Raw genomic sequence first — 19,533 nt, 5'->3', positions numbered from 1 at the left:
TTTGGTAGTTATCAAGCATGCTTAATTAAACACTCGATTTGGGAAAAATTAAATAATATTTCTCGAAGGGAATTTGGAATATTAATTGAGATAATTAATTAAGATAGTATGATCAAAATGCATGCACGTTGATCAGTAAGTTCATTCATTAGTATTATTTTGTAGTTTGAACTGTGCATGTAAGCTAAGATCAGAGTCAATCAATGAATCAATCATGTTAACGTGGGGTTCTATAAAAGGTGGAGATGGCCCTAGCTATCTCTTAACACTTTGCCTTTACCGCCTCCCATATGCTGCATGCTTTTTAAGCTTCGCACTCTCCTAAGCCTTCTTGTAAGCAATCCTTCCTTTTAATATGATTCCATGATCCAAATCAAGGGCCTTTTGAGATTTGGGTGTTTTATTACAGGAGCAAAAGAAAAGACAGAAAGTGCTAACATCAGTCTCAAAGGAAAATAAGGAGAGAAAGAAAAATAAGGAGAAATTTTGCTGGATCAAGTGGGTTGGGATTCTTCCAAGTACTCTTTTCTTATAGGCAGCCCTCATCTCTCTCTCCCCTTCGCAGTATTCCAAGTCTTTTTTTATTTTTGGCTTCCCATCCTTTTTCTTAGGTTGATTTCTTTTCGTTTTTCATTTTTCTCCAATTTGCCACCCACACCTTAAGTCTGCTATTGTAATCATCACCCTCTGTACTCTGCCATCTACAACACCGGCCAGCTACTGATTTTTTTCTATTCATTTTCTGTCCTTTCTTATATAAATATATAGAGAGAGAAAGGAGAAGGAAATTGGGCTATTGGGTTGGGAAGGTGTTTTAAGGAAAACCGGTCTTATTGTCTGTTCTTAATTCCATGTTATACTGCATGGTGAAAAGCTCTTGATGGCTTTAAGAGAGAGCTGAGAGTGAGACCGGAAAGAAATATATTTGAATCGGTGCTGCAGAGTTACTCAGGTAGCAATCCATGGCCTAGATAGCGACTTGGGGAATAACCCGTCGTCATCACCAACATCATCATTCTCTTCACGAGAGTAATATTTTTGCTTTTGCCAAACCAATGAATGATGCCTTTCCGTGGCTATATGTTACTGCCACCTGTTCTTCAACGAGCTTAATTAGTTACGTCCAAAGCTGGGATTATTATCTACTCCTGGGATGGTCTTTTTTAGTCTGTTCAAAGGTGTAAAAGTGGGTAACTTGGAAGAAAGGATAAACTAGCTGTGGAAGATTTTCAAACAAACAAATTAAGAGATCGGATTATTGGGATTTTTCTTGTTTCTCTCTTTTGGAGTTTTCGTCCAAGGCACATGTTTCCCGCAGCTATGTCAAATTCAACTTCTTTGTCTGAAGAAGCTAGTGTTTCTTCTGGTGCTAGAGTTCAGGAGTTTGGTGGGTTACATCCAGTGCTTTCAACTATTTCTCCACAGCAGCCACAAAAGATAAAGAAAAAGAGAAGCCTGCCTGGAAACCCAGGTAAGATCTTTTTTCATGTCTCCTCAATTTTGCAACTAGATTTGTCTTATGTTCCTTTTAGGCTTATAATTGCTTGAAGGTGTTTCAGACCCAGATGCTGAAGTGATTGCGTTATCCCCCAAAACCCTACTGGCCACCAATAGATTTGTATGTGAGATCTGCAACAAGGGTTTTCAGAGGGATCAGAACCTTCAGCTTCACAGGAGAGGCCATAACCTTCCTTGGAAGCTAAAGCAAAGAAACAGCAAAGAAATCAGGAAGAGAGCTTATGTTTGCCCTGAGCCTTCATGTGTTCACCACCATCCTTCGAGGGCTCTCGGTGATCTTACTGGAATTAAGAAACACTATTGCAGGAAACATGGGGAGAAGAAGTGGAAGTGTGAGAAATGCTCAAAGATCTATGCAGTTCAATCAGATTGGAAGGCTCACTCTAAAACCTGTGGGACAAGAGAATATAGATGTGATTGCGGAACCCTTTTCTCCAGGTATACTCATTTATTTCCCTCTCTCGCATTTTAATGTTGTCCTTTTGGTCTCTGTGATCGATGCTTTCTTATCTATCATTCATCACTTAGGACTGCCATAGGACTCGCAGAAATTGATCAACAATTTGAAGGACAGTCTTCATCCTATTCTATTTTAGTCCTCACAGGGGTTTTTTTTTGTTTGTTTTTATTAGACTAGAATGGTAAGTCCCGCAGGGAATATTTGTGGAGCTTAAATGCAGTGGCAGCTTGCATGAAAGTGGAGACTCCTTAATACAAGTGTCTGTTGCTGGTGACCATTAGAAAGGGAAACTGATAGCAATATTTTTTAAATCTGAACAATCTAAGTCTAAGTTAACATATGAAAAGAACAAAAAAAGGTAAAACCTAACGGAAGAATGCATGGAAACACTTTTGTTTTTACATACTGTATCGTCTGTGATTCAATAGCAAACTTTGTTTTTTCTCATATATATATATATATAATATATATAGATACATACATACATACATACATTCGACTTGATGAAGGCGATATTTCATGATATCTTCAATTTTGTTTTTGAGTAATGAAAAAGAGAACCTCAGGATTATTCATTTCCGGTCATGTATATACTTACTTTTGGTACTCTGTAACGGAGTGACTGCAGTCTCAAAAATAATGATTGAGGTCTGCTCTTATCGAGAAAAAGTTGCAAAATTAATTACTTTTGGGGTTTCATGGCCGAGAAAATCCGTGACGATTTTTTGTTCATGAAGCATGCAATTATAATGACTTGCTGCACACTGAATCTCTGCTTTCATCATTATGAAGACTGATAAATCTGCAGAAATGCCTGATTGGTGATTTGCTTTCTTATTTTTTATCTTTTATCACTTGGTGCATAGGGCTACACGAATTGCATATCCTTGTTTCATTCATGTGCTCTAGTTTCAGAGCACTTCTGCCACCGTGGTTTTCCAAATCCTAGCGTTTGCATGTGTGTGTGTATATATATATATATATATATAAACATATCAATCAATCGTCATGCATCTCTCTCTCTCTCTCTAGCTTTGACCTCAAAGGTAATCGTTTCGCTCCTTTATAATGTTCTGTAAGCTTTTTGACCTGTGATCAGTCTTTGTTAGATGCAATCCGCATGCACGAGTTCTTAGCCTCTCATCTTTTTCTTTTTATTTTTCTTTTAACCGGAGATAAGCTAGGGAAAAAGACAAGACATATTTGCATCATCAACGTTAGGGTGTAATTATGCAACAATATTCCTTCTCATGTGAGGATTCTAGGAATTACTAAAGACGCTATTCCTTCTCATTGACATTCTTAGACCTGTCAACAGTAAAGCAAAAACATTAGTGTACCATGCATAGAGATGAAAACCTAGCTACTATCTTCATTCCATTTACTCAAGAAACAAGAAAAACAAAACAAAACAAAACAATCTCGGTTCCAGTACATGATAATTTGAGAGAAAAAGTGAAAAAGAAAGCATAGAATAACTTAGAATTACGTAAATATGAATCCGTAACAGATTTATCAAACTCTCTACTGATTAATGCTCATCTGCACATCAATATTGTTTCTGATCTTAATTATTTACTATGATCATCTATAAACATATATATATTTCCTTCTGAATTTCTCTCTAATTTTCATATTGTGAATACTGCAGGAAGGACAGCTTCATTACCCATCGAGCGTTTTGTGATGCATTGGCTGAAGAAAGTGCAAGAATCTCAGCAAACCAATTAGCCACCACAAATAACCCAACAGTCCAACCTCTGATCTTCCCCTTTCAAACATCCCAACACTTCCCAACCCCACCACAAACCCACATCTCCCTCACTCCCTGGGATCCAGCTCAAAACCCTAACCCCAGTTCCACCCACAACCCAGTTCAAATCAAGCCTGAAGCTCACTATTTCCAAATGCCACAGCATTTCTCATCGCAGCAAACTTTCTTCCAAGAGCCACAATCACAGCAGGCACATCACCACCACCACAAGGCCTTGATAACCTCACCCTTCCAAACCCTCCATGTGACTAGTACCACCCAAACCACGTCAAACTCTGCCACGTCAGCCCACCTCTCAGCTACTGCACTCCTCCAAAAGGCTGCAACCGTTGGTGCAGCAGCCAGTGCAGCCCAACAGGCTCAGTCGGTGGGCCACATGACCCACGTAAACAACATGGGCGAGTTTGGAACAGTGTCGACTCATCAGATGAGCCCAGTACTGAGTCACATGTCGACCGAGTACATGGGTGGATTCACGTCGGGAGACCTTTCCCCGTGGCAGAAGACTGACAGTCGTCTGACAAGGGACTTTCTGGGTCTGACAGATGGCAATGGTACTGCTGGTACTGAAGTACTCGGACATGGGCCGGGGGGTCATGTTAACGTTAGCGTTAATGTTAAAGACATGCTAAGGTTCACGAGAGGTGTAGATCAGTTCCAAAGTTTCGGATTCTCAGAGCCTGCCTCGGAAACGTGGGGGGATTGTTGAGGCAAAATACCCTTGCAAAATTAGCCCCCCCCCCACCCTCCTTTAATTAATTTCTCTGCATATCCCTAAAAGCTAGCAATTTCGATCGTGTTTTTGTGCTCATTTGCGTGCGCACGTACGTACGTTTTCATTTCATTTCCTAAATGTTTGTTGTTCGTAGCACTGTTCTTTTTAAAAGGATCGGAGTATGCCTACCCATTTAGTCCTTATATATAAAATTTAACATTCTACATTACATTAATTAGTTTTAATTAATATTTATTGAATTAGTCAGCTAATTTTGCCATTAGCATGCAATTTCCCTGATCTGCACGTTGATCCTTTCATTTTCTTTCCAGCCAGTACTCTCGTAACTCGTTCCATACGTGTCTCTTTCTTTTGGCTCTTATATAGTTATATATATTCCCTTCCAGCCTCCCTGCTGCACACTAATTATATATGGTATTCAGGCACATGCATATATATATATATATATATATTGTTGCAGAAAAGTGTCACGTAGTTACAGACCAACAGGCCAGGATCAGGAGGTTTAATTTGATCGAATTAAAACATTTTAATACTTCATTTTCTCCTAACGACCTATATATATATATATATATATATATAATTTTCTGGGTTTATTAATTTAATTTTTTGAACCCCCGCCCCACCCTAAAGAAAGAAGAACTATAGAAGAAGAAAAAGTTGTAACGCCCACCCCTCCAGCTTTTTCTTTGGTTCTTCATGAGTACTTATAATGGTATTGTTAATGGCAGCTAACTAGCTTGTTCATATAACATGCCAAAATCATTCAAAGAATACACCAATTGGCAATAGGGTACGTAGTAGTACTGGTGATCACCATGCACCCTACGTTTACTTGATTGATTGTCAAGATACTGTACTGTGTGTGTTTGTTTTTTTAGATTCATGATCTGATGCTCATAAATCAATCGGTACCAATTAAACTTGCCCTAGCAGTTGGCACGCCCATGACTTGACTATCCTTCGTTGCCTAATGATCAATTAATTAACAGGATATATGTGAGGACAATATCGTGCCAGTCCAAATGAAGGAAGCTGGTTGATCCCAATTATTTCCCATCATTTTCTAGGCTGAAAGCTTTAATTTTCATGCATCGGTCCCTTTTGATAGGTCGACTTCGGTAGTAGTACTATAACGTCTACGAACTGGTAATACTATTATTGATATTCAAAGTTTAATTTGTCACGACAAATTAGTGGCATTAAACTTCGATGTAGGATGGCAATTAAGAGATGTGACGAGAGAATGATCCAGGGCTACTCATTATTATAATAGGAGGTTATAACGTCTTATATATGATCGATCGATTGCAATATTAATTATACATGACTCGTTACAGAACGAGACATACATGATGCAGATGCACCACCGGCCACTAGCTTACAAGGAATATATATATATATATATATATATATATATATATATATTATACACACGCGCACACGCACACACTTGTATGTATGTGCTTGAATTGGACGGACATCTTCATGCTAAAATTGGGGTAAATCAATTTTTTTCTTTTTTAATTCCATGATTTCTATATATGTTGGTTGCACTTTCTCTCCGTAGTAATTTCCTTTGCCTTGAAAAGGAAAGAAGAAGATCAAATAATATATATTAAAGCAATTAATTAGAGCGTAGTTTATTTATCTTTCTCGAAGATTAAGCAATATGTAATTAGTGCGATCGAGATGATGATCAAGTCGGTAAAGGGCCATACCAGCTTAGATCAGTCATGTAGTCTTATGATGATAATCATCGTCTTATGAATTAAATGCATGCCCTTCAACCAACCAAACCTGGAACAAATGAAAGTGACAGCTAGGCTACAATTTTGATTAATTAATTATACTAGACTAGTACTACTACTGCATGCAATTAATGAAGTCATATCAACCCTAAAATAATGTATATATATATATATATAAGTATAAGGTGCATGCATTCGGCCTCTGATTAATTATTATAAGCTAGAAAATTCGATCCATGTTCATGATGAATGGCATATATTTCTCAGTACCGTTAGTTTTTTCCACACGTAATAGTATTGTCTTCCAGAAAATATATATATATATATATATATATTAATGCTGACTTCGCGCCAACAAATTACACAAATCTAGAACAACTTGATCAGTTTCATTAATTGGGCTTTGTTATTATTAATGCAAAATGCTTTGAAGAGATTATTATATATACAAAAGTAAATTTACAAACTGATCACATGACTTGATAATTTTTATTATAAAATTGATCTAATATATCATATAAAATCATGAATGTCAATTTATTTTTATAAAATCTCTTTTTACAATTGTAATACTTCTCTTAATACATTCCTCTTGAAAATGAAATCTCTAGCACTGAGTAACGATTGCATGAAAGATAAGATAATTTAGAAACATGTTGAATAAATGCAAATCGTCTAAAAAACTTCAAAATGATCTTTCTACACACGTGGGTCCCTTGAGTTGCCAGAAAAGAACTAAAAAAACAAAAAAAAAAAAAAGCTTTAACACATATGCATAGACTGAAATTAACCTCCAAAAATACCAAACGGGGAAAAAAGTAAAAGGTCTAGCTAGACAATGTTTTTGAATGAGTCGTCTTGAAACCCTTCATTTTCAATACCAAGAATGATGACTAAGAGAGTGGAAAAGTAGGACATGCATGCAGTAGATCGATAGTCACTTGGGAAATTTCGAGCAAATTCATGCTTTTATTTCCTCCTCACATTGAAGACAAAGATTAATTGAAGGACTAAAAAATATAATCAAATTCCAAGAAATTCTTTTCCTCGCTGCTTTATTTGGACGTACTATAAGAGGATATTGGATAATTCTAAAGAAGTTTAGCCTTTTTCTAAAGGAGTTTGGTATATATAGATCATGTAGAGGCTGTAAAACGGCCTGCTGTTAAGCGTGAGTGAAAAGGCACTAAGTTGATGGATCGATGGAGTATGTGTATTTGCGCGCTGGGTGTGATGGTGGTCCGGCACACACTAGTGCTAAAACAAAGGGGGGAAAAGAAAAGAAAAGAAAAGAAGGGAAAAGAAAGGAAAAGAAAAGATGAGAAAATAATTGAGAACATTAATGTCAACGGTTATGAAAAAGATGCTTGATACAACTTTGAAAGTTTGAATGACGATTTTTAATTTCCTTGATGACCAAGCCCTTTATAAATTTCTGTGCACGTCCCCATATCGCAGCCTTTGGTTGGCAATTTACAAGAAGAACCCCACCTAGATAGCTCCGGCCTTGAGAGACAATAAAATTTAAGTTTTCTTTTTGTATTGGTGAGTAGTTACTGTCACTGAACCCACAGTGGAGAATAAGAAAAGGTGCATTAATTAGTTGTTTTATGCGCTTTTCTTTTTTCTTACATCCAATTATTAGGGTTCAGATCCATATAAGGTTTAGGCCTAAGTTGAACCTAAAAGGATCTGATTTTGTACATGGTGATCACCCAAAGGGGATTCCGCAAGTAGTTTTATGTACCTCTAGATCTTTTGAAGACTACCCAAATAAAGGAATGGGGCATGCAGCAGGCAAAGTTCCTTGCCACTACAACTAAGTATATTCACAGTATGAGAGAGAGAGAGAGAGAGAGAGAGGACCTTGGGATTAATGAAAGGAAGGTTGGTTGTTATGGTATATCCAAGCTTTTAGAAAGTATATTTCTAAGTGGCAGGATTTAGGTACAATACATGCCATTTGCCTAGTAAAAAAGACTGCCTCTTTTTATCTTCCTCTGCTGCACTACCAGACAAACCAAAAGCTTCTCTTCTATTCCCTTTTCCCTCCCACCCTCTTCCTCTCCCAAGAACACTTTCATATGTCATCTTCCCCGTCAGGGAATCTCAACTCATGAAACCTTCCCTTTTGCCTCGTTCTCCCTTCCAACCCTAATAATTACCAAACCTTCTTTTTCATGCTTTTCTCTCCTTTTTTTTTTTTCCCCCCCTTCAGCCTCAAATCCCCATACAGAACTCTCTTTAGCCTTTCCCACAAACTTCAAGGGAGGATTACCACATAAATAACACATTAAACAAACACAGGTACATTTTCAAAAAGTTACTAATTATTAATAGCCTTTCCATCACAAACTCCATACTTCTAGCCATAATAACCCAAGGGTGTCTAATTTTGAACGAGGCCACTGGTAATGTGTAATGGGTCCGCCACCAATTTCTCCTCAGTGTAGCCTTCTCTCCTTAAACATCTGCAAAGCCCATTGTTTAAGGCAATTTCAGTCCCCTCAAACAAGTTATGGCTCCCCAAGGATTTGAAATAAACAATAAAAGGTGTGAATTTTGTTCGTATATACAGCAACATGTTTGCACCAATTCAATAAAGATTTTATGCTACTTGCATTTGCACATGCCTTCTATCTGAATTACCTTAAGTTATTTTAACTATGAACTTCTCTTTAAATATGTAGAGAATTCGTGGACCATGTTGTATCTGACACGAGGGAATGATTTCAAGGAGTTGCATTGCAAGAGATGCGCAGCACTGTTCAAAGTAATGGTTCATAATATACAGAACTGTGGACTACTCCCATCAAAAGTTACCAATTCGTACAAAAAGCTTCACCTGTGAACATGAATGAGATGCTCTCCTGAGTTACTGGCCGGGAAAGTTGTTACAAGAATCATTTAATCCCTGACTTTGGTCCATCCAAGTTTACTCCCATATATTTATCCAACACGTTCTTGAATGCCTGCAACATAAAACAGCAAAAACAAAGATTTACAAAAAATGCAACCAACACAATGCATCATTGCTCCTCTAGACTTGATATATCCTGGACAATCGTTCCAACTGCTGTTACGTTCTAAATTTTGGATATTTCGTGGGCAATGTCAGGAAGATCTTGTAGGCAGCCTGCTCATCATGCATTGGTCCTCATAAATGGGAAAAAAAAAAAAAAAAGTTAAAGACAATCCTTTTGCAGGTAAAGCAATTGGTATGCATGTCCACTGAAATGATAACTATGTCTACTGTCTACTGGGAAAATGTAAACAACGAAAGGGAGAGAGAATGTAATGTGGATAAGACATTCCGTGCCCAGAAAAGATAAAGACTTCAATTCATGTAAAGAGGATGTTATCAAAGTTGAACCGGAACACAAAACTACAATGAGCCTGTACAACAAGAAGTTAACAGGAAAATTTATACATGACAAAAAATAGCAAAATTTAAACTCCAAAGGTCACAGACAGAATCTACAGAACCCACCAGGAAAAGTTCTGAGGGGAGGAACTTGATGTTAAATGCTTGAAGAGATTTAAAACAATGAACATTTTTTAATCTCTATGCATGTGGTGAAAGACGGATTCAGCACTGTTCCCAACCTACTTCATCCAAGCAAACCCTATTTCTTGAACTAGATAAACTCAACAAAGGGACCCTTGGTTCAGGCATGCAGACAAAGCTGTAAATATTTTGACCTTCCCGGAGAACCATGTCCAACACCAGATTCCCACCAAAATACAGTGTTTTCATCTGTTGGGACACGCTGCTAGAGTAAACAATGTGCAGGTGTATTTCATCACAATTGAAAGAACAAAATGACTATTATCAAATCGGATAATCCTAATCTACAAAAACAAGAGCTCAACATTACCCGGAGGGCAAATGACTCTTTGCCATTTAGAATGGCGTCCATTGCAGTAAACTGATCATCAAATGCACCATAAAAGACCCGGTAGAATTTGTTCCTGAGATCATAAAGATGAAATAGCCAATCAAAACCAAGGCAAATCCTTTAATTTTTTATGCAGGGTAAGTGAAATTAGTAAATACCGATCTTCCTCGGAGATCTGTTGATCCATCTCATCAAATTTCCGTGTAAGAACTTCTGCCCCCACCGGTGAAAGCATATGAAGTACTAGAGCCTCTAAAGTTCTTGGGAAGTTGTGCTGATGAAAAATGAAATGTATTTAGTTTGACATACTTGCAGGTGGAATAACTCTTAACGTTTTGAGTGCTGAAAAAAAATTGAAGTACACAAGTATACAAGAGATTCCCATAAAGAATTTACAATTTAAAACATATGGGATCTACAAAATCAGAATAAGAAAAAAAAATTAGCCCCATCAATTCCACTTAGCCATTCTTACAAAGATCACAAAAAATCATATGGAACCTCAACAGATATTCTTAATGCCATCAAAAGTATGATAGTTCCTTCTCTCCTGTAATCCACAGAAGGCACAGAGAAGCAATCCAAAAGAAACTATAATTATGCCAATCAAACAATCTTTTCCAGCTAAAATATTCGTGAACCACCTTTCTAAGCATCAACCATTTAACCTCAAAGACGGGGGAAAAAGAGACCACAATTTTCTTGCTAAAGACGATTGTAACAAACAGATGGTCAACAGATTCTCTTTTACCCAAATGATACCAATCATAATAATTACATTTAGTTAACAATTTCATTTTAGAATAATTTTTTAAAGATATTTCCTGACGATTTTCTACACCAAATACTCTCTTAAAGAAATTTCTCCCTATTTAGGACCTCTTAAAGCTTCAAAATAAGCTTTTCCCAATTCTGACCAGTTATATATACCAGGAACGCTATTTTCTATTACATCTCCGTTTCCATCTCATACAATCAGCTTCACTAGCCAACAAAGTACTAGAATACAACATGACCAAAAGAGAATCAACAAGTTCCAACTCTCAATCATAAAAACCCCAAACAAACCTGAGATTCCAAATGCAAAGCCCAATAACGCACATCAGATCCAAAAAGTGGAAAGCATCCTTATTCTCAACAATTAAAAACAAATCAGGGCATGGTTCCTTTAAATCTCAATCCCCATATCAGACATTTTGTCAAAACCAGATCTGCCTTCCATTTCCTAACTTAAAAGAAACAAACCAAAGAACCTATCTCAACTAGAGTTAATACTTCTCCAAAGATACCCATGGGGCCTCTATACCTCTTGAGAAGTCTACATCTACCCCACACCTCTCCCAATTTACACTAAAGTGCCATTACCAATTTACCTGATAGAGCTAGGTTAAAAGTATTCAACTTCCTCACACTCAACACCCTATACATCATAGAATAGTACACCCTATTCCATTCCACCGAGTGGAACTTAATTCTTCATTTGACACACAATAAAAGGTCCTGCTGGAGCTTCTCCGCGAATTACCAACATGGGCAAGAATGGCGAATAGAGGAAATAAGTGGGGAGACTACACAAAGTATTCATAGGGAGTGTGAGCCAGTCAACTTTTAAGTAGCTTAATTTTATTTCATTTATCCAATCTTTTTCTTCATTCTTTCCAAAACCAAACTGCATTCTGTAGTAAAAGTACTGAGGGAAAACCAAAATAGCTCATTGTAAAGATCCCACCTTACAACAAAATAATTCTATGAACTCCACATCTTCAATTCCCCCAACTAGCACTAATTCACTCATCCCAAATTAACATTTAAACATGACAATCCATAGACCTCATATGCAAACATGTCAAAAGTAGCATCACACAGAGAGAGAGAGAGAGAGAGAGAGATGCAATCATCTGCAACCAAGAGATGAGAAACGATCTTAATGCAAGCTTGACAAATAAACAACCACCCACAGAAGCTCTCAGCAGCGGTTGACAAAAGGTCTCCATAACAAGAATAATAAACAATAGGAGAGAAAAGCTTTTGGTGATGTGGTCAAATTCCTTCCAAACTTGTAATATCTATTACTACAAATTTTAAAGCAATTGCAAAGTCAATGTGATAAGCAGAGTGATTGGAGCTATTTCTTTTAGTTAGGGACTTTTTTTACAAGTAAAAAGAGATTTTATTAATCCACGTAATTAGACAATGCCCGAGTACACAGGAAGTATACAAGAAAGAGCCTAATTACAAACTACGCGCTATGGAAAGTAGCATAAAATTCATTAAAACTTTTGCCATTCAATACAATAGATGAAGCCCAAAGCAACAATGTATGAAAAAAAAAGGCCCTAAAACCATCTGGAAATAGGGATTAATAAAAACTGCATTGGTCCAAAAATTAAGAATTAAATATTTCCAAAATATTTCCAGAAATAAATGATAGGGTACAAAAATATAAAGCAAGGAATTGGAGAGCAAAAGCACCTAATTCCCTTACTTTCGTTAACACTAGGTTTGCCACACGGGCAGGCATACTGAAGGGAAAGAGATAACTTGGTCACCAAATTTTCTTTAGTGCTGGTCTAGCAACAACTTACATAAAAGGACCCATTTAGATTCAATAAAACTTTCCTATACGTATTGAGTATAATTAATTAAGATGACACCTTTAAGTGCCAAACTCGTACGAAATCCAGTGATCTTTTAAAAAAATACAAGCTTCATAGGAGTACAAACTCACCGCCATATTAAGAAATACATGCTGCAGCACACTTGATTCAAGGGTCCAAAGAATTTTAGCAACCCGATCATCTTCCAAATGAAATAAATTAGCTGTCACAACTTTCTTGTTTTCACCTTTCACTCCGGGATCAGAATCATTTACTGAAGTGGATCGTGTTGGTTGAAACTGATCAGGAACCTTAACATGGTCATGAACCAGAGAAACAAGTTCATGAAGCACCTGGAGAGCAACAGGTTCCAGCTCATGCAGCATATTCCCATGCTGCAGTTCTTTCCCTTTCAAAATTGTCTTCTCAAACGCCTGATCCAACTCATTCTCAAAATGATCTGGTTATTAAATATCAAAATCATGATGTAAGTAACTGTAGAAAACTACCAGCATAGAAATGAGCAGCAAATTCCTTCTTTCTTCTATTGACATAAAAAGGAAAGAAGAAAAGAAATACTAGAACGCAAACAAAAAATCTAGACATATTGAAAGATTCAGCAGGCTTAAAAGAAACCGACCTACTTTTCCATTACTGGGCAGCTTACTTAATTGCCTCTTTATTTTCCCCATTCCAGTAGACGGCGTCTTACTTAGCGCATGGTCCTGTCCTAATTACACACGACCAAACATATAAGCACTCACTAATATCCTCCTTATTTTTAACCATTTTAACAAAAATAGATCATTTAAAAAAAAAAAAAGAGGAATCATGACAGAAAAAAGGATTGTTTATTCCCCCCCCCCCCCAAGTTTCCAAAAAACATTATTTGCAAAATGTATCCAGCATAACATATGTAAGTGAGTACGCACCATCTCTTTGTCTGTCAATCTTCAATGAGCAACGTTAATTCAATGAGCAAATGTCACATGAAATCAACACAGCTAAAGTTAGCTTACTGTACTAGCACTGCTTAAGTGACATATTTGGAAAGAATCTATACTGCAAGTACCTTCTCAATATTCTGCGCAAATAATATGCATCCATATGTTCTGAGTCTTGTGACATGCAAGACATCATGTTCGACTGCCACCAAAAGTTAATAGCAATGGTCAAATCATCACTATCTACTTGGTGGAACCTGTTACAAACAGGAAAAAAAACATCACCTAACCTGAAGATTCACATTAAACAAAAACCAATATATTATAATAATGAGTAAATGCTATAATGGTCTAAAATAAGACATGAAAAAGAACAAAAGAACTAACAAACTACACTAGTAATGTACAAAAAGTGCCATAAGTGGGAATAAAACAAACAGGCATTTCAGGAACATAAAAGTTGTGTCATTGAACACTGAGATCGCATTTATGCCTTCACTCAACTGCATTACCCAGTTTGCCCGTAAAAGTTACATATAAGTCACTGATGGCCTAAAAGTTTCTAGCAAATCATGTAGTCCATAACAAAACAATATAAACGGATGCAGTTGTAGTAAATACTTAGTTGATATATTTTAATGATTCTCTGCAACAATTTTCCAGTGGAGCTGTAAAAGAAAATAGTTCACTATAGGCTTTAACAACCCAATAGTTTGCTGTCAGAACATGAATTATATTCATGGAAAACTCTTAGGAAATTATTTCTGAACTGTGTTGATTACAAAACACAAAATATTAGGCGGAAATAATACTTTGGAATTAGTGTGCATTCTGTGATAAATGGAACTATTTTTTTTTCTTATTTGGATTCATGATAGTATTCTTAAAAAACAATAAAAAAGATGATGATGATGATGACAATTTAAATGAAAATTTAAACATACTAGTAAGTAATTATTAGTGATTTAGTTAGAACACCAATATAAATAAAGACAGCACTGGCAACAACTGAAACAAAAATAGTGCGGCCAAGGAACAGACTATATCAGTGCAGAGAAAATCATTGACAGCAATAGTTCAGAATGCACCATCAAATGCTATCACAATTGAAGATAATATAGTTGTAGATGGAGATAAATAAAATGAAATAAGTTTTCAACGAAAGAACCCCATGATAACATGGTGACAGAAGCAGATGAATGAGTGATCCACGTAAATGAAACAAGCATGGATCAGATTTTGCCATGCAGCATTTCCCAATGATTCATTAATAGAGATACTAGTAAGATTCAGATTTTTCCTTCCGTTTACAACAACAATGCATAATTGCACAACTATCCAAATTTGAAGGTTATGATTGGAATGAGAAAAATATAACTCATAAGCACACAAACAGTCATCACGAAAAAGCAGAACATGCAAGAGAGGTGGATAGAGAGAGTGAATCCAGACACTACTAAACTTGAACAAAGTTGATATCATACATGATGGGAAAAAAAGGAGAGAAGGCTTCTAACAAAGAAAGCGTTGTTATAGATAGATTTCAATTTAAAACCTTACCAGCCTTCAGGAATGAAAAGTGCATCACCTGCATGAAGAACAACCCTCTGCGAGTACTCCATGGAGCATTTTGCTCTCGGATAAATTGAAAAATCAGGGTTTTCTAAAGCAACAGAACTGCAAGATGTACAAAATATTTTTTAAAAAGAATATATGCCAGACTACACAGAAGTTAAAATCTGAAAATCATCTATGCCATCAAGAAAAAGGAGGTCTTCAATTTTATGTTTTTAGATCTCATGCTTATAAAAAAGCAAAGAATTAATTTTCCGTTACCAATATAGAAAGTAGCATACCTATGATTTGAGGCCTCCCCATATATTGGCTTTGGGTATAACATGGGGCAAGCAGAAGGAGGCCATAAGATAACTGCAAAGCATAGAATTTCCACAAAAATATAAACAAAGTGAACATAGTGAAGTCTCTAATCTAGCAGCCAAACACGATACAATGCAGAACAAGTTCATTTAGAACATGTAGAAATAAAAGCAAAATATCGAATTATATACTTCTAGTCTTAGCCTGAATATAAATAAAGCAGTCTCATCTAATCCTAGAGACTATAATGTTATTGGTCAAGGCATTGGCTGGGTATTATACACCAAACCTTAACATGTCACAATCGAATTAAATAATTGATAGACCAAAACCCCCAGGGGTTGGCTCAAGTGGTAAAGACCTTGGGCTTGGAGGTATGCTCCCCCTAGGTCTAAGGTTCGAATCCCCTTGGGTGCAAACAATCTCTAGGGGCCATCGGACTGGGAAATTTTTCCCTTGAATTACCCGAGGTACACTTTGTTAACGTATACAATTTAGGAGTTTATATAATTTAGGACTTCTCTATTAATATTAGCTGTATAGATATATTACCATGTATATAGGCTAAATATCAGGGATCAGTTAGATCTTTCCCGTGTATAGCATTTCCCCGTGTATAGCATTTGACCTACTTTCTTTTGTATAGGGTATTTTTCATATTAATAAGAAAGGTGGCTGAATACAGAGGTTCGGTTTTTCCAAAACAATACCTTCGTATACTTGAGTTCTCTTGAATTTGACATGGTATCAAGAGCAGGTTTCTAAGTCAGTGGTTTTTTTTTTTTTTTTTTGCTCTTTCAGGGGTCTGAGTTTGTGGCTTTCGATGATTTCTGTCTGGTTTTTGTGGGTTTCAAATTTTTTTCCTGTTGCTGCGTTTGTGGGTATCGGCGTCGTCTGTGGCTGTTTTTGGTGTTTTTGGTCAGGTCCTGCACTTCAGCGTCCTCTGTCACCTGGTCTGAGTTGCAGTGTGGAGTTTTGTGGCTTTCAGCGTTGCAGTGTGGAGTTTTGTGTTCTGAGTTGCAGTGTGGAGTTTTGTTTCTTGTGGATTAACGGTGCAGTCTCTGTGAATTTCTTGGATTAGTTCTGCATTTCAGCACCGACTACACTGTTCTTGGTTTGATTATTGCTTTCGGGACGCTGTTCCTGGACACCCGGTGCCAATAAAAAAAAATTGATAGACCAAAATCCCCGCAGATCTACTCTTTTCTTTTGACAGTAATTTCAGTAGATTTGACAAATATGTCTTCCCATAAAAGCCAGACATGAAATGGAACCATCTAAGTGAAAAAAAAATCTATTGTCAATCTTTAGAATTGTCTGGACAGAGTCACAGACACTGAACAATTGGGTAGAATAAATTGTTGCAACCACTGCACCAGTTGAGCTTCAAATATGTTAAAGCTAATGTGAACTTCTGTTTTGACAAAAACTAATGCCAGCATGGTTTTGCAATTAAAAAAACAGCTTTATTGTAAAAAGATGCAAAGAAAATCCCCACCCCCTCTCTCTTTCATTTGTAGTGATAATTAGGGCATTCCCTCTGCAAGTACATTCAAGGAATCCATCAATAAGGAAAACAAAAGAATTCCTTCACCTTGTTTGCAGCCAGCAACTATGCATAGAAGGTTGTGGTGAGGATCATAGTGAGTACTTGATCTAGAGTTAGCATTGTTCATCCACAGGTTGATAGAAGCAAGTACTCTCCTCTCCAAAAATACAGGCTGCAGAATTCCACTAATGTTAATTAGAAAAATAAAATTTGTGAAAAGACTCCTTTGGGGAGAGCAATAGAAATAGACAACAAAGAACCGTGGAAAGAAATATACTAACCACTTCAATATCTTCCCTCAGAGATTCCAACTGAACCCTTTCCTCATTGTCAGCACTCATAATCGGTACCTGAATTACATGTCCTCAAATACTGATTCCATACTTCTTATTCTATTACCTCCATCAAAAAATTGAATAAGGGAAGCAAAGTATAACCTAAAAACAGCCAAGGTATGGCCCCAACAGCAATATAAAAAGAAATAATTAATTTTATAGTAAAATGAACAGAAATATCAATTATACTAAAGCCTTGAGTTTCGAACCTGTGCTAAATAGATTTGTTCAGAAGCATCTTCTTTAGGCTCGCCGTCAGTACCACAATCTGTGTTTTGCTTCCGTTGCTTACAATAATCAATGAAGGTAGAAAATGGTAATGGAACCTAGAAAAAGAAAAAGAAAGAAAGCAATTGGAGCTAGTGTTAGCCATAAGAGAGAGCAATTCAAAGCTCCAGAATGTTTACAAAACTATACAGAATAATTTTTTTTTTTTTATATAAGTACAAAACTATACAGAATGATTACCCTCTCGTGACTTCTCAGATCACCATAAAAGACAGGCGCGGATGTTGTTAGCATTGCCTCCACAGTACATGACCCTACCCATTCCTATATCCCCATTAAAGCAAAGTAAAAAGTAATTAATTCGATATATATAATCAGAAAATTAATTACAGCAAAAGCAATGTCTGGAACGATCTTTGTAGCTAACTCCAAAAGCATATGACCATAGTTTAAATGGGATGCAAAGGCTAAACCTTTTATGGCATCATTTAAATATGTTAGCCCCTGTCCTCACACAATGAATGATAGATAGTAGGCAAGCAAACAAGCGAAAGCGCACATGTTAACAACGATCTTATTTTATTGAACTTCTCAGTTCTCGAAGCATTATTACATATAGTTATAGCCATCATTAGACATGTTTCGAAAACTTGGAATGAAATTATTTGAAATCCAGGGAATTTTCGGTTTTCAGAGTAATTTTCTCGCTTCTGAAAGCAAAATAACGCGGTGATTTAAGCTTTTAAAAAGCAAGAACATCTCTTACAAAATCCAAATCAAACAGCACCTATGCAAGCCGGTCTTACAATCAATAAAACAGAGCTGGAAGAAACCTGCAAATAGTCGAGGCCACCATTCGATGGATTCCACTTAGCCAAGGCTTTCCAGTCCTTGATGCATCCAGTAAATACCTTCAAATATTTTTTTTGGAGAGAGAGAGAGAGAGAGAAGGAACCAGAGAGTGAGTAATATTTTCCTGATAAGCGAAGAGAGAATCATAAGTCGGGAGTGAGAATCATACGGCGGGAACATTTCGGGATTCGGTGAGAGACTCGAATTCAATGGACGAAGGAAGCTTTTCGAGTCTTTGGACTCGAAGGGACTCATCCATTTTCTCGGTGATGTACGGACAAAGCTCCCAACAAGGGAACAAGGCTTCGGTTTTTGTTGAGCCCCGAATCAGAGGTGGATGCTGCTAGCGGGTCGCCCAGCCTTTACCGCTGGTTAAAATATATATATTTTTTTAAAATATTATTTTAAACTCTTTAATTGTTAAAAAAATAATAAAAATATACCATCTCATTAATAATTATTTTTTTAATTATTAAATAAAAAAATTAAAATATATAAACGATGAAATTGAAGGATAAACTGGTGATTTAGCATTTTCCTATAGTAAGATACCTGCCCATCTATCACTTCAAACCACGTAGAAAAGGTACCAATTTTATTTTTTTTTCTCTATTTTTAAGATTAGTTTTTTTATATATTTTAATATAAAAAAATAGTTAAAAAATGCTTTAATAAAATTAAAAAAAATACATAAAAAAATGCTTTAATAAAATAAACTAAAAAAAAGTTACACTATCAGTCCGAATTCAATACCGACCAACGATGGCTCTAACACCACCTGAAGAAAAATACTATCTAGGCTCTCAACTGTACGCTCTGCACTTGCAAGTGTATTTAACTTTTTTTTTTTAAATATTTAAAACGATTACAGGTAATGCATTTGTGTTTGTATTTTTTGTTTAAAATCTCAACAAAAAAAAAAACCTACAAAACCAAATACACTAGGGATACACTTGAGGGGCTAGATATTTTTTAGCCAAAATTTGATTAGAAAATTTATTTTTTATAGTTT

At 36.3% G+C, this 19,533-nt stretch overlaps 2 protein-coding genes across 5 annotated transcripts; one reads left to right on the top strand and one right to left on the bottom strand.

Moving 5' to 3' along the window:
* The first annotated feature begins 292 nt into the window (after positions 1-292).
* On the top strand, positions 293-4,709 carry LOC109018738 (protein indeterminate-domain 12-like). 2 transcript variants are annotated; one of them, XM_019000921.2, is made up of 3 exons: positions 293-1,471; positions 1,551-1,956; positions 3,630-4,709. In XM_019000921.2, exons 1-3 carry the CDS (start codon positions 1,306-1,308, stop codon positions 4,459-4,461), a joined length of 1,404 nt encoding a protein of 467 aa, XP_018856466.1. In that variant the 5' UTR covers positions 293-1,305; the 3' UTR covers positions 4,462-4,709. The 2 variants fall into 2 exon arrangements, with proteins under 2 accessions (XP_018856466.1, XP_018856472.1); XM_019000927.2 differs by having other exon boundaries at positions 294-1,471; positions 1,560-1,956.
* A 3,396-nt stretch (positions 4,710-8,105) lies between these two features.
* On the bottom strand, positions 8,106-18,858 carry LOC109018753. 3 transcript variants are annotated; one of them, XR_002000656.2, is made up of 16 exons: positions 18,691-18,858; positions 18,503-18,580; positions 17,910-17,993; positions 17,651-17,767; positions 17,388-17,456; positions 17,152-17,278; positions 15,536-15,608; positions 15,240-15,356; positions 13,808-13,936; positions 13,668-13,686; positions 13,376-13,460; positions 12,867-13,195; positions 10,297-10,412; positions 10,118-10,211; positions 9,085-9,211; positions 8,106-8,710 (listed from the first exon to the last, which is right to left on the bottom strand). XR_002000656.2 is itself a non-coding variant. In XM_019000935.2 (15 exons), the coding sequence occupies exons 1-15, from the start codon at positions 18,778-18,780 to the stop codon at positions 9,143-9,145; spliced, it is 1,596 nt and encodes a 531-aa protein (XP_018856480.1). In that variant the 5' UTR covers positions 18,781-18,858; the 3' UTR covers positions 8,960-9,142. The 3 variants fall into 3 exon arrangements, 1 of the variants encoding a protein (XP_018856480.1); XR_004797587.1 differs by lacking the exon at positions 8,106-8,710 and adding an exon at positions 8,960-9,003; XM_019000935.2 differs by lacking the exon at positions 8,106-8,710 and having other exon boundaries at positions 8,960-9,211.
* Positions 18,859-19,533: the final 675 nt, after the last annotated feature.

The sequence above is a fragment of the Juglans regia genome, chromosome 11 (assembly GCF_001411555.2).
Source record: "Juglans regia cultivar Chandler chromosome 11, Walnut 2.0, whole genome shotgun sequence".
Classification (NCBI taxonomy): domain Eukaryota; kingdom Viridiplantae; phylum Streptophyta; class Magnoliopsida; order Fagales; family Juglandaceae; genus Juglans; species Juglans regia.
This window is presented reverse-complemented; position numbering and strand designations above follow the sequence as displayed.